The 13,166-nt window shown below is 33.9% G+C and overlaps 1 protein-coding gene across 1 annotated transcript; it reads left to right on the top strand.

Annotated features, from left to right (window-relative positions):
- Positions 1–1,322: 1,322 nt before the first annotated feature.
- Positions 1,323–12,082, top strand: LOC110826188 (protein transport protein SEC24 C-like). Its single transcript, XM_088222376.1, is given in 21 exon segments — positions 1,323–1,519; positions 1,818–2,724; positions 3,569–3,796; positions 3,910–3,958; positions 3,961–3,983; positions 4,078–4,157; positions 4,159–4,253; positions 4,336–4,412; positions 5,089–5,160; positions 5,302–5,385; positions 7,383–7,410; positions 7,413–7,498; positions 7,594–7,663; positions 7,999–8,087; positions 8,278–8,416; positions 8,667–8,831; positions 9,270–9,415; positions 9,501–9,677; positions 10,468–10,532; positions 10,646–10,677; positions 11,563–12,082. Coding segments are annotated over 20 exon segments (2,514 nt in total). The 5' UTR covers positions 1,323–1,519; positions 1,818–2,022; the 3' UTR covers positions 11,670–12,082.
- The last annotated feature ends 1,084 nt before the right edge of the window (positions 12,083–13,166 follow it).

The raw sequence follows: 13,166 nt of genomic DNA, 5'->3' as shown, positions 1-13,166 counted from the left end.
AGATTTGATCACTGAAAACTTCACTATCATATTTCACATATATATATACTTATATATTTTGACAGGTCACGTTTTGTATATCATTTTTTTTTGTCAGTTATGTTATTTTTTATTATTCAATTTGATACTCGTATTATTATCGTAACAATGAATACAAATATACACGATTATAAAATTATTAACAATTATTAAAATAAAAAATTAATTTCAAACTATAATTTATATTCGATACCGAACAACATGCTAATGTGTTTTAGTGATCTACATCACATGATCATGAATTAATAAGCATTTATGAGCTCTTGCTATGACTTAAAAAACATTTTTATCTCCAACACACCACCTAATTGTCATTAAGTGATGGTTAATTATAATTATTACATTTTATTTTAATAATATAGAAAAAAAAAATTGATTATTAGATTATCTATAATCAATAAACAAAAATTATTATATTTTATTGGAATTCATTAAATATAATTATGAGTAAATATTAGTAAATTAATACCAAAAAAAGGGACCAGATTGATAAGTTCGGTCTAAATCAAATTTATCATAGATAGAACTTTTATAAATATAATATTTAAAAATTACAATATATATATAATTAAACGTATCCAAAAAATGAGATTATTAAAACAAATGCACAAAAGATAGTATATGTTTTAAAATTCATATAAGATGATGTCTCGTAGTATGGTTTCATAGTTGCAATGTTAAACGGCCGGAGGTCTCATTGAACCGAATTAGACGAAATTGTAACATGGTGACTCATAATTTAGTTCATGCTATACGTAGTATTTCCAATTTTCGCGTACGGGAAAGACTACTCTTGAATATGGATATATTATTTTTCGGTTAATTAATTGCGATTGGCTTTTTTTTTTTAAAAAGAAAATGAAAGTTATCAATAAATATTAATTATTTCTATAACTAATTTGATAATGCATAATTAATTTAATTATATTCATAATGTAATATGTGCATAGTTAATTTAATCTACTCTAAATCCAATTTAATATTACATGCATGTATTTAATACTAAATCTATGTATTTATATATAATTTGTACACATTATACAATGTATTATATTTAATGTTACATTTATTTATATATAATTTATTTACATTGTATATAAAAAATAAAAATAAAAAACAACCGAAAGGTATATCCCGTAAGGATTAAGGATGATGACATAGACATGACATGGCACAGATGATTACGTGGCAGAACGTGAATGGAGATGACATATAGTGGAGTATGATGACGTGTCAAGTGGACCCCAGTTAAGACTACTGGATATTGTCGTCTTCACTTTTCGTAACGAACAAACCCGATGCATCCGCATGCGTATCTGCACATCCATGAAAACACCTGCATGCGCATGTTATCCTCTCATTTCAGTCTCTCAGTAACTCCACCATTGAACTCATTTCCTCCTATCCTCTCTGCGCAGAACCCTAATCACCATTTTACCGTATCTAAAACCCTCATTTTGTCATTTGCGGGTGTTAATAGGTCGGTCTCTCTCGATTCCACGTCTTGCTTTCCTCGTCTGTAGCTTGATTAAGTGTTGTCTGCTAATACTAGTTTTCTGTTTCTTAATTTTGTGTGTATGTTATGCTATGTTTGCGTGTTAATTTTTCGGACGAGATATGATTGTGCATGTATATGCGTCTTTGTGTGCGGTTTTTTTGCTTCGTATTTGCATTTTGAAGTTGTGATCGATTTTTTGAGTGGTTTGTTGACTTTTCATCTCGTTTTGGGGGGTTTGATTAATATATTGATTGTGGATTTCTTTCCTGTTCCGTTGAAGAATTTGTAAGAGTGCATGAGAAGGATAATATATGTGTTGAGGAGCATATATAGGCACGCAAGGGGTTTGCGTTTTGATTAATGGGCGTAAATGGAAGATCCTGTGCTTTCAGAGGAAGCTAGAAATTTGTTAGACTCAAACAACTACACTCTGTCACAGCAAAGGCCTGAGAAATTCTCCGATAATTTGAGGAATTTGAATGTAAATGGTCCCATTTCAATGCCCAATTCAGCCCCCTAGAGATCCCGCAGTGACCCAATTTCAGCGATTTCCCAAGTCATCAGCTCCCTCACTGCCACTTTCTCGACCAGGTCCACCACCACCTGGTGCAGTTCCAAGACCAGCAATATCAGCATTGGGTCCCCCAAATGTGGCTCCAGGGAGACCGGATGGGCCGTCTGTTAGCCAGCTTCCCACACCGCCTCCTGGGTATTTGTCATCTTCAATGGGTAGAGCTCCAGTCATGCAGCCTGCTTCTCACGGAGTATTACCTCTCGCTGAGATTCCTCCGAGCAGTGGCCTAATTGCACCACCGCTTGGTTCTCGCCCCCCAAGTCCTTTTATGCCATCCCCACCATTGACCAATGGCTCTCGTATTTTTCCAGCAACTGCACCAGGCAGTCTGATGAATAATGGGCTTCAAATGGGGACAGCGCCTGGAGGGTTGCATTTTCCTTTGGCTAGCAGTCGTTCACAACCACCTGCTAGACTGTCACCTGGTCCTTTTAGGCAATCATCATTGCCCTTTTCAGCAGAGTCTCAAGGCGTACTGCCATTCTCATTTGCATCCCAAGGCATGCAGTCATCTCCTGCAACTCCTCAGGCTTCTCTGTTTTCAGTGGTATCTCATGGTTCACCACCAACCCAGGGATCTCCTATTGGGCCTCAGACTTGGGAATCATGGCAGGTTAGCATGCAAACTTAAAAACTGTGTTTTTCCAGTTTTCTGTTTTATTTATTTTACCCTTCTTTGAAACTGAATGTAATTTGTGGCTATTCTTGCATAGTAGATGTCCATACCAATTTAAGGTATAAATATGATTATGAAGAGGAACAAGAAATAGAGTTCTTTGTCAGGTTGAACACGAAGAGGAATAAAAAGAAAAGTGCATATGTTGATAGATTTCCCTTTGATTTTGTGGCGGCAATCGAACTCTCTACTTAGTTTGGCTTTCTAAATATAAAACACTAGGATGCTATTAATCCCAGAATTTCAAGATCTCTATCAAACCGTAAAGTAAACATCAAAATATGAGAAATCATTTTGAATTAAAACTTGAAGAGACAGATGATTGGATCATTTGCATTGTGAACGTCCAGGAAATTTAATATTGTTGAAAGTCTTCTATAGTTTCTTATCTGTCAGAAATTGTCAATTAATGACTCTTCAGTTCAATGAAAGTAGCCAGCAATTCAGAAAAGGCGAGGTCATAGAATTTTTTCAACTATTTTCATTCTATTTATAGTGAGTAGTACTTGCAATAGATGTATTATTAACCAGTAATTTTCCAAGAGGAGGTGATTTGTTTGTTCTTTAAGAGCCATTCTGATCATTTTTTGTACTAACCATTCTGATCATATATGAATTGTGTTCCAAATGCTTGCTGCTCTTTTTGATCCATTGATATGAGTTGCTCAGGTCTTTTCTTTTTCCAGTTTGAAGTACAATGATCTATATTGTGTTCAAAAATTTATTCAGTTGCTGATTAAAAAACTGGATCTATTTTTTTTTTGTTTGTGGATTATTTTAGACAGCTCCAGCAGCAAGGGTGCCTGGTTCTGTTCAACTCCCAAGAATATTTGGAATGTCATCAGCATTACAAAATCATTCAGTAACTTCTATACCACCTGCTCTTGTCCAATCTGGAACTGCTGTTGGTTCATCGAAGGTTGATCCTGCTCAAATTCCACGACCTATTCCAAATTCGCCATTGATTATGCATGAAACTCGTCATGGCAATCAGGCCAATCCTCCTCTGGTATTCAGTCAAAGCAATAACTTTCTGAATAAATAAAACACTAGATTTGGTTTTCTTCTTCTTCATTGTTGGTTTTGCATTTCTAAATTCTAATTATTGGTTTATCTCCAAAGCCTGCTACTAGTGATTATATTGTAAAAGACACTGGAAATTGCAGCCCACGCACATGAGGTGCACCATTAATCAGGTCAAAGTTCGAGTGGATTTTGTGTCATTACTGTTTCTGCAAAATGTAGGGTTATAATTGCTGATACCAACACTGATCTTTATCAGTTCAACAGATTCCATGCAGTGCTGACCTTGCAACAGCATCAGACATGCAGTTGGCACTGTTGGTCCATCCCTTGAATGTATATATTATACATATATATATATTTCTTTAATTTTGTGTTACTATTCCAGGCAGCATTCTTGGCTCTCAAGAGTACTGGAGGAAAGCTTTTAGTATTTCAATCAGGTAAATTAGTAAATTACTATTTATCTGTTCATGAAATATGTAATAACTGAAAGTAAAAGGGGAAAAACTGGTCATTGTACAGTCCTGCCATCAGTTGGCATTGGAGCTCTTTCTGCCAGAGAGGCTGAAGGAAGAAGTAGCATCTCTGCAGGGGAGAAAGTATGTATCAATGTTATTCTTGCAAGCCGGCCATTTTATTCCTTTTGTTTGAAATTGGCATCTACTTCTTGGGTGCGCCATAGACAAAACCTTTCATTCCATTTATGTACTGTTAAAAATTGCATCAGCTAAAGTACTTACCAAGATTGGACTTCTTCAGTTCTTAGGCTGGAGATAGTGAAGAGGTTCACTTGAGTACAGCTGGTTAAGGGTTGAGGCATAGGCGAAGCTTAGTAACCTTGCATGGATAACCATTATTTATCATATGCTAGGAAAATTAACTAGATACTCTTCTTTTGTTACTTTTTTCCAAGTAAAAGAATGAATAAATTAACTCAGATCCCTTCATATGTCAATAGTAAGCTTCCTCTTTATATTTTTCTTCATCCCCTGAGATATTTAGAAACTCTTATTATTGTTGTTGTTCTCATTATTATTACTACTCTTGTTGTTGTAGAAAAAGGTTTAGTTTTTTTGGTTGAGCCCATTATTTAATTGTTTCTCATTTTTCTGCAAGTTGCAGAACCTAAAAATGTTTAAATAAGAACTAGTGAATGTAGTGTTATAGCGAGATGATATGTTTTACCTGTCCTAAATTTGATTAGTCCATTTTATCAATATATCTGTTGTCTTGGTGAATTTTTATATAGTTTATTTTTCTTTTTGAGGGTTTCAGGAGGCTCATAAGTTACTCCAACCTGCTGATAAAACATTGAAAACGATGGCAATTGAATTTGCTGAATATCAGGTGAATTATGAGTCTCACTTTATCCGAATTGAGCTGTGATTAAAGCTTTCTATGAATGTTCAATTTTGATTTATCTGTGTTTGCATAACTTGTACAATCTGTTTATTTCCTCAATCCGTTTATTTCCTGTTTGGCTTGCAGGTCTGTGTTGATATTTTTTTACCTACCCAGACATATGTTGATATTGCTTCAATCTCTGTTATCCCAGAGACCACTGGAGGGCAGGTACAATTTGTTGATTATTCCTAATTCTTTTTGTCCAATAATTCCATTATAATTTTTTTATTCTTCAAGTGCCAAAAGGTTGGAGAATAGGTTCTTTTCCTTTTTAAAGAAAAAGATGTTGTAGAGCTTGACAACCTTGGGTGCACTCTAACCTTGGTTGTGTTTAGAGGTGGTGACAACAATCTTGGTAATAAATAATTTATATTTGATTTGGTAAAATTTGTTTGAGTTTGGTTCAACTTGAACCTGAATTGAGCATGAAGAAAGATTAGTTTAGCTAAGAGTTAGATTGGGGCCTAAAGGTATTCAGTTCAAAAGCTTGCAGACGTGTTTTTCTATCTATAAATAAATTAAATATATGTTACCAAAATATGTAATATATAATATTGTTTTAAAAATTATTAATATTTTAATCTTGTACTAAATATATTAAAAAAATAGTAAAATTAGGTGAACATTATATTAAAAAACTTCTTTTTGAGTTTATTGAGCTCAATTTTATTTGGTTTGAATTCATTCCCTCTAAAAAAATTGTGACCGAGCCATAAAAGAAATTTCTTATCAGAGTTCGTGCAGGTTCGAGCTTGGTACAGTTCAAAAAAATCATATTTAAATATTTAGGTATTCAGCTCCACTTGGTTTACTGTTGCCCCTAATTACATTAATAATAAAAACCTTATATTTATTTAAATTCATGTGAATGTATATTTTCCCTTGTGCTTGAATATGGGAGATAAGTTTATTTGTGAAATAAAGGAAATACAACTGTATTTCATTTAGAACCATGTGATTAAATACGAAGAGGCTCTTTTTTTGCATCCTCATGTGAGCTTTTCTAGCATCTATTGAACAGGGGAAACAATTTCAATAGCTTAAAAAAGAAAACACTACTTGCTTCTTTCACAAAAACCAGAACCTAGTGGAGTCAGACTGAGTCCATCTTACTGGCCATGCCTAACTAACAGACTCATCCTTCTATTCTAGGGGCTCTCTTCAATTCTTCTAGGTCTTTGATTTGGTTTAAGCAGCACTTGGAAGAATTTCAGTTCTCGCATATTTATGGTGGTGCTGCTAACTGCATTACTTCTTTTGAAATAAACATAGTGTGGTATGCTGCTAACTGCATAACAGCAGTGGATAAACATTCTTTTTTTTTTTTTTTCCCCATTTCAGCAAATGAGAGCCTTCAAGGTGTGGGGTTCACAGGTGACGTCCAATAGAAACATGATCTATAGTCAGCTACCAAGCATTGTGCTTTATTTTAGTCATTGAATCACTAGTTCTGCAAATATAATTTTTTCGGGATTTGGAGAAAAAGTAGTCCATCTATTCCCAATGCAATTCAAATATACTTTCTTCGTTAAGCTTGGTTTGGAGTTTGTTGTTTGTTGGTAAGAGAGTTAGGTGCTTCCTTTTGTTTCGAGCTAGTTCTCACTGGATTTAACTTGGAATTGATTGTCCTACTAGCATTATTGGTACTCAAGTTGAACCATCAATGTAGTGTTAGATAGCATTTCCTTTTTTCATAGCGAGAGCGAGTATCAGATACTGTTTCTAAAGCCTTAGCTGCCTTTGCGTGTCCTTCAATTTTGAGGTTTCTTTTCCCCCCCTTATTGCTTCCAGCTTTCCTTCAGCAATCATAATTACTCCCCAACTTTATGAGGCCTATTATGTGATGCTAAACAGGTTGCTGTCACTCTTCATATAAGCCTCTTGGTATGCCGGTAAAGGAGTGGAGATGGTTATAATTCTGAGGTTTCTCATTATGCAGTTTTAATGATGTAGCAGATTTTTTCTTTTTCTTATCTCCATCTTGAAACAGAGAAGATATCAGAAATGATAGTTGCTTTAGACCACTTTCAACTGGGCAAATAGGTCCCATATGTTCCTTTCTCTCTTTTAACTCTTATTCGTCCATTGCAAGACCATTGAAAAGCATATAGCTTACCATTTTGACACATTTATTTTTCAGCATTTCACGTCTCTCATTTTTCCAGGTGTATCGCTATTATCCTTTCTCAACTGTTTCCCAGCAAAGCTTTACAACGACCTAAGATGGAATATCACAAGGCCCCAAGGTTTTGAGGCAGTGATGCATGTTAGATGCAGTAAGGTATTGTTTGTAGGGGGTATTGAATTTGATTCTCATCCTTTAGTAGGAAATCATTCATTTTGCACAAATAAGTTAATTTTTTAAATCTTTTGCAGGGTATAGAAGTAAAAGAATACCATGGAAACTTCTGTAAATGCATTCCTACAGATGTTGACTTACCGGGGGGTTGTAATATTACAACCAGTTGACATTCTGAACATGTTATTGGGTGATGATTATCACTTTTTATCTGTCACAGACACTCTTTATATGCTGTTGTTCATAACTGAGTCTTACATTTAAGAGTTAATGCATTCTCTGATTAAGTCCTTTCATTTCCTATGTTTATCATGTTGTTTCTCTTCTGAACTCAATATGTGGCTGTATTTATAACATGCCACCAGCTATTTGACCTTATTTTCTGATATTCTAACTGCTACTGGTACTTGCTACTTTATTGCATTTAAGCATCGTTCTCTGGGCATTTCAGGAAGAATGTTTCTCTAGATCTTATTATTAAGCTTCCATGCAGATTGACTGCAACAAAACTATATTGGTAACCTTGAAACATGATGATAAGTTGCAGGATGGTGCAGAATGTGCTTTTCAGGTACTTTCTGTCTTCTTTGCAGTAAGTTATTTTCTTCTTTCTCTTTTGATATAGCAATATATAGATTGTTAGTTTCTTCATTTGCTTATAGATACTTTTCACATTATTTTTAGGGTTTGAGAGGAAGATTGTTCTATCATCCTCCCTTTTTTTCTCTGTTTTTAACTAATTTGGTATCTCCATATCTCAGTGTGCTCTTCTTTATACCAATATCTATGGTGAAAGACGTATCCGAATTACAACTTTATCTTTGCCATGTACCAGCAATATAAGTAATCTATATAGAGCAGCAGACCTGGATTCTCAATTTGCCTGTATGATGAAGCAAGGGATTTTATTCAACACTCTCCATTCTTGTCATCATTGCCCCTAATTGGTGCATTAACACATCAAGATGTTTTTTAACTCTGAAATTTATGATGCTCTTTTTTTCTAGGTTTCAGTGCTTTCAGTTGTGAACTAACTACAATATAACTGTTTCAATATTCAGCTTGCTAAAATTGTTGAATCTGCTTGTCTCTAACTTCAGTTTTTGGTTGAGATACTAACAGCATTTCTAATTTTGTCCTATGTGAGAGCGGGCGATTGAAATTCCTTCAACCCCACTTTTGCAAGTCCAGGAAAGAGTGAGAAACCTTTGCATCAACACCCTCCTATCATATCGTAAATTCTGTGCAGCAGTATCATCGACAGGACAACTTATTCTTCCAGAGGCACTTAGGCTTTTACCTCTATACACCCTTGGTATGCTCTTTTCACTTTTTAGTTTGTGACTGTGATCCAAACAAGTGAAGTATGTCACACTGCCAATATTTATTAGGCAATGTGGCCTGCTGGAGATTTGCTTGTACAAATATTAAAGTTTTAATAATTACCTTTGTTAACTAGTCTTGGGAGTGCCAGAATCGAATGTGCCAAATTTGCCATGTGGTTAGATATGATTGATGAAGTTTTACTTAGAAACTTTACACTGATCTCTTTATTTTAATTTTTATTATGAGAAAGTCATTATTAAGTTCCTATACTATTAAAAAGTGAAGGTTGGGGATTTTTCATGAGCAGTTTCCTGTTTTATTTGAAATATTTTTTGAAGTGACTGGTTGTAAAATTTGAAAATGAAAAATTAAATAGTTGATGCCTACTGATTTTTTTTTTCCTTTGATTCTTTGGATTTCTTCTCAGCGTTAACTAAAAGTATAGGATTGCGGACTGAGCAAAGAACAGATGATCGATCTTTTTGGGTCAGTTATGTTTCCTACATTTCTACTCCATTAGCAGTTTCCCTTGTGCACCCACGGATGCTGCCCATCAATGATCTTGACAGGAAGGTGTGAGTTCTGCACATTAGTTATCTTTTGGTTATTATCTTAATGTGTTTCTTGTGTTACCTGTAGCTTTTTGCTAATTTGACAGGAGGATGGAGCAAGTGTTCCTCGTTCAATTGCTCTTTCTAGTGAAAACATTTGTGATGAGGGAGTTTATCTTCTGGAAAATGGTGACGATTGTTTAATATATATAGGGAGCTCAGTGAGTTCTGATATCATGCAACAACTGTTGGGAATTTCATCAGTTGATGAAATTCCCAATCAGGTATTCTTTTAAATCTTTTCAACTATATGGTGTTTGACTGGGGATCTCAGACCAACGCATTGAGCAACCACAGTTCTCTGCAACATAATTTTATGTGCTTTCTGGTTCAAAATAGTTAGTGTACATTATTTTGCATGACTTGAAGACTGAGTAATTGAAAGAAAAAACTCCATGACGACCCCTTTTTTCCTTGTTGAGAGAGATTTTCTTTTTAATTTTGTAAATCATATTGTTTATAATTTCTAGAAATGTGGGACATCTATGTATTGAAATGGATATTTTTTCATTCATATCCGAAAGAAATTTGATTCTAAGAGTTGATACCTGGTGGTTGCATCTGGTTGAATACAGTTTCATTCCCGCTTAAACTTAGTTCTCATATTAGTCATAACTTACAGAATTAATATGCTTTGTATATTTAAGGTCATCTTTATTCCCACCTTAAACTCTTTTGTAGTGGAAATTTCCTTATTAACTGAAGTAGGAATTGAATTCTCACCCAGAGGGACTAAAGATGGGTGCGAGGGATGAGATCAAGCTAGCATGTTCTTATTCTATATGCTGAGAGTAATATGGATATTGGAGGTGGGAGTTGAGAACTAAACCATATTCAGCATCATATTTTTTTATTCGATTCCTTCGTGATCCATGGGCCTTGATTTGGTATTGCTGTTGAGATTCTGGAGTGTAAGGACTCCATAAGTTATGTGTATTGGGAACATGTATTTGCTGGGGTACCTATTCAGTTACCTAAGTTACCATTTCATACCTAATAATTTTTTGTTTTCAGTTTATGCTGCAGCAGTATGACAACCAACTATCGAAGATACGACGTGAAAGGTGTTCATACCTTCAGTATGTGTTTATAATGTTTGAAGTTGGCCTTATTGCTTATCGAACAGAATCAGTGAGTGCATTGAAATCCTTGGATTCTAGATGATAGTAATCAATTTTCTGTTCTTTTGCAGCTTAAAGCTATGCAGGAAAGAAGATCCATCAGGTTGGTGAATTGTAACTAACATGAAAATTTTTAACCATTTGAAGGAAACTGCTACATGGCCTAACAAACAAGAAATACCAAGCATCTCTTCAAGTTGCTAAATCTTTTTTTTTCTTCTCGCTTCTCCATTTTTATTGAATTTATGTAGGTTAATCTTTTCTATCTATTCAGTCCATATCTTTTCTCATTTTCCACGTATTCCAGTTTTTGTTTGGATGCATTTGAAGGTTGATATCCCATTTTCTGTCTAGATGTGATAATTATTTACACATAAAACGATATTTACCTTTTCCCTTGAAGTGATTACGAGGAGTTTAAGGAAGGAGGGGATCTGGCACAGCAGGAGTTTCTTTTAGAGAATCCATTGAAAATTCCCTTCTGCATGACATTTCTTGACTACATTGCTAGACAATGAAGATAAATTAATTGAGTAAAAAATATTTGACTTATCCTTTATCTTAAAATCACTTTATAATCCATATACATCGAATATCAAGGAGTTACCTTCGACTGTTCTGTAGAAACCTTATCTTTGGCTAGAGCCTATCTGAACCAGTGCTCCCTACTCCCTTGGCAGAGCTAGTCCCTTCACAACTTGATCTGGATAAATAGATTTTTTTTTTCTTAGAAACAAATTATGGATAGTCCTCTCGCGGTATTTTGACAATTTTAGGTGTTCTTTTTGATGATATTTTAACTTGAGCAAATCCAGAGCAAGACACCATGGCCCCCATTTGTTATAGACCAACGAGTTAAAGCCATTAATTAGTATCAACTGATATCATCATGTAAAATCTAAAATGAAAGTTCGTAATAGCAAAATCCGTTCATGTAAGAAACTGATAACGTGTTTAACTCTCTAATATTTCTTTTTTCCTTTTGCAGGGTCCTTGTTCTTCTCATATTTGGTTGAAGATAAGCATGCAGCCGGCCCTTCATACGTTGAGTTCCTTGTATATCTTCATAGGCAAATCCAAATGAAAGTGATATAATCTCCACTTCTCTCTCCCGTAGCTGGGGTTCATTCAAATTACTTTCATTTCAGTCCAACACAGAAATATAAGTCAAAGACGAAGAAGCAGAAGAAAAAGCAATAGTTTTCACTGACCTGGTATTAACGCCATCACGATTCTTCGTAGAAAGAAGGAAGGACAGAATTTTGCCAACACGAGATACTGCAGGTGCCAGTTTATGCTTATGATGGTCAGTAGCAGTGATAAAAACATAGTTTTACACTTGATTTTTCTTTTTTAACCAAGCAGTATATATATATACATACATATACATACATGTATTCTGTTTAGATCCTTGGTACCTTGTTTCTTATGCTGCAAGAAATCTCCCAAAGGTGGGGCAACCAAATGTAACACAGTTTTGCTGATCAAAAATGAACTTTTTTTGTGCATGATTATAAAATTCTATATATATATATATATATATATATATATCTCGATTAATAACCTTGAAGATAATTCTATATATTTAAGTAGATATCTTTGTGCATGATTATAAAATTCTAATGGATGAGCAAACAATCTTCCATGATTCTGTAATTTCTTCATTCCCTAAATATTAATTACTCATATTTCTTTAGTGGTTTCTAACTTTCCATTCCATTGTATCTATTTAAATAAATTATGTGCGCTTGATTTATAATTACACATGTTAGCTGTTGAAAAACCATATATATAATCTTTACAGCCATATAATATATACATATATATATTTTATTATTAAACAGTTAGAATATTTTCATTTCACCCCAATTGGATCAAAGACAAGTCTTACACAATAAAGCCAGGAGATTCATTCACAAGGGTCCTAATGGAATTGAAACCTAAACATAACATATAACAAGCTCAGCAAGAGACTTCATCTTCTGGAGTTTGCTATATAATATATTGGTTAGAGAAATTTACACTAAATTTTTATCATAATATTAGAGGAAAATTATGATACTAGAGGTAGATATATAATATTTATTGGTTGAAGAAAAATTTGTAATAGATTTCTTAAATTATATTTATTTTTAAGAAGCTGCAAAGAAAAATAAGATATGGCTTGCTATTTGTAAGAGAGCTGGTACAAAACCAGTAGGATTCATTTGAAAAGCCAATTTAAAACAATTTTTATGATAAACATAATCTTGTGCAACTAAAGAATCCAAACTTCATCAAGGAAAGAGAAACATAAAAACTTCTTTTATTATATATATATATATATATATATATATATATATATATATATATATAGAATGCGATCATACTAGTAGTAATGCACTGAATCTCATCATAATTTTATAGTTAAAGTGTGTTTCGATGAGAGTAGTATTAGAATAAGTGATACTAGTAGTAATGCACTGAATCTCATCATAATTTTATAGTTAAAGTGTGTTTCGATGAGAGTAGTATTAGAATAAGTGATCTGAGAAATTCTCGTGTTGCACCGTTCTTTTAAAACCATCTAAAATATATATGTGTGTGTATGTG

This window comes from Carica papaya, chromosome 6 (assembly GCF_054855325.1).
Source record: "Carica papaya isolate Zhongbai chromosome 6, ASM5485532v1, whole genome shotgun sequence".
Classification (NCBI taxonomy): domain Eukaryota; kingdom Viridiplantae; phylum Streptophyta; class Magnoliopsida; order Brassicales; family Caricaceae; genus Carica; species Carica papaya.
This window is presented reverse-complemented; position numbering and strand designations above follow the sequence as displayed.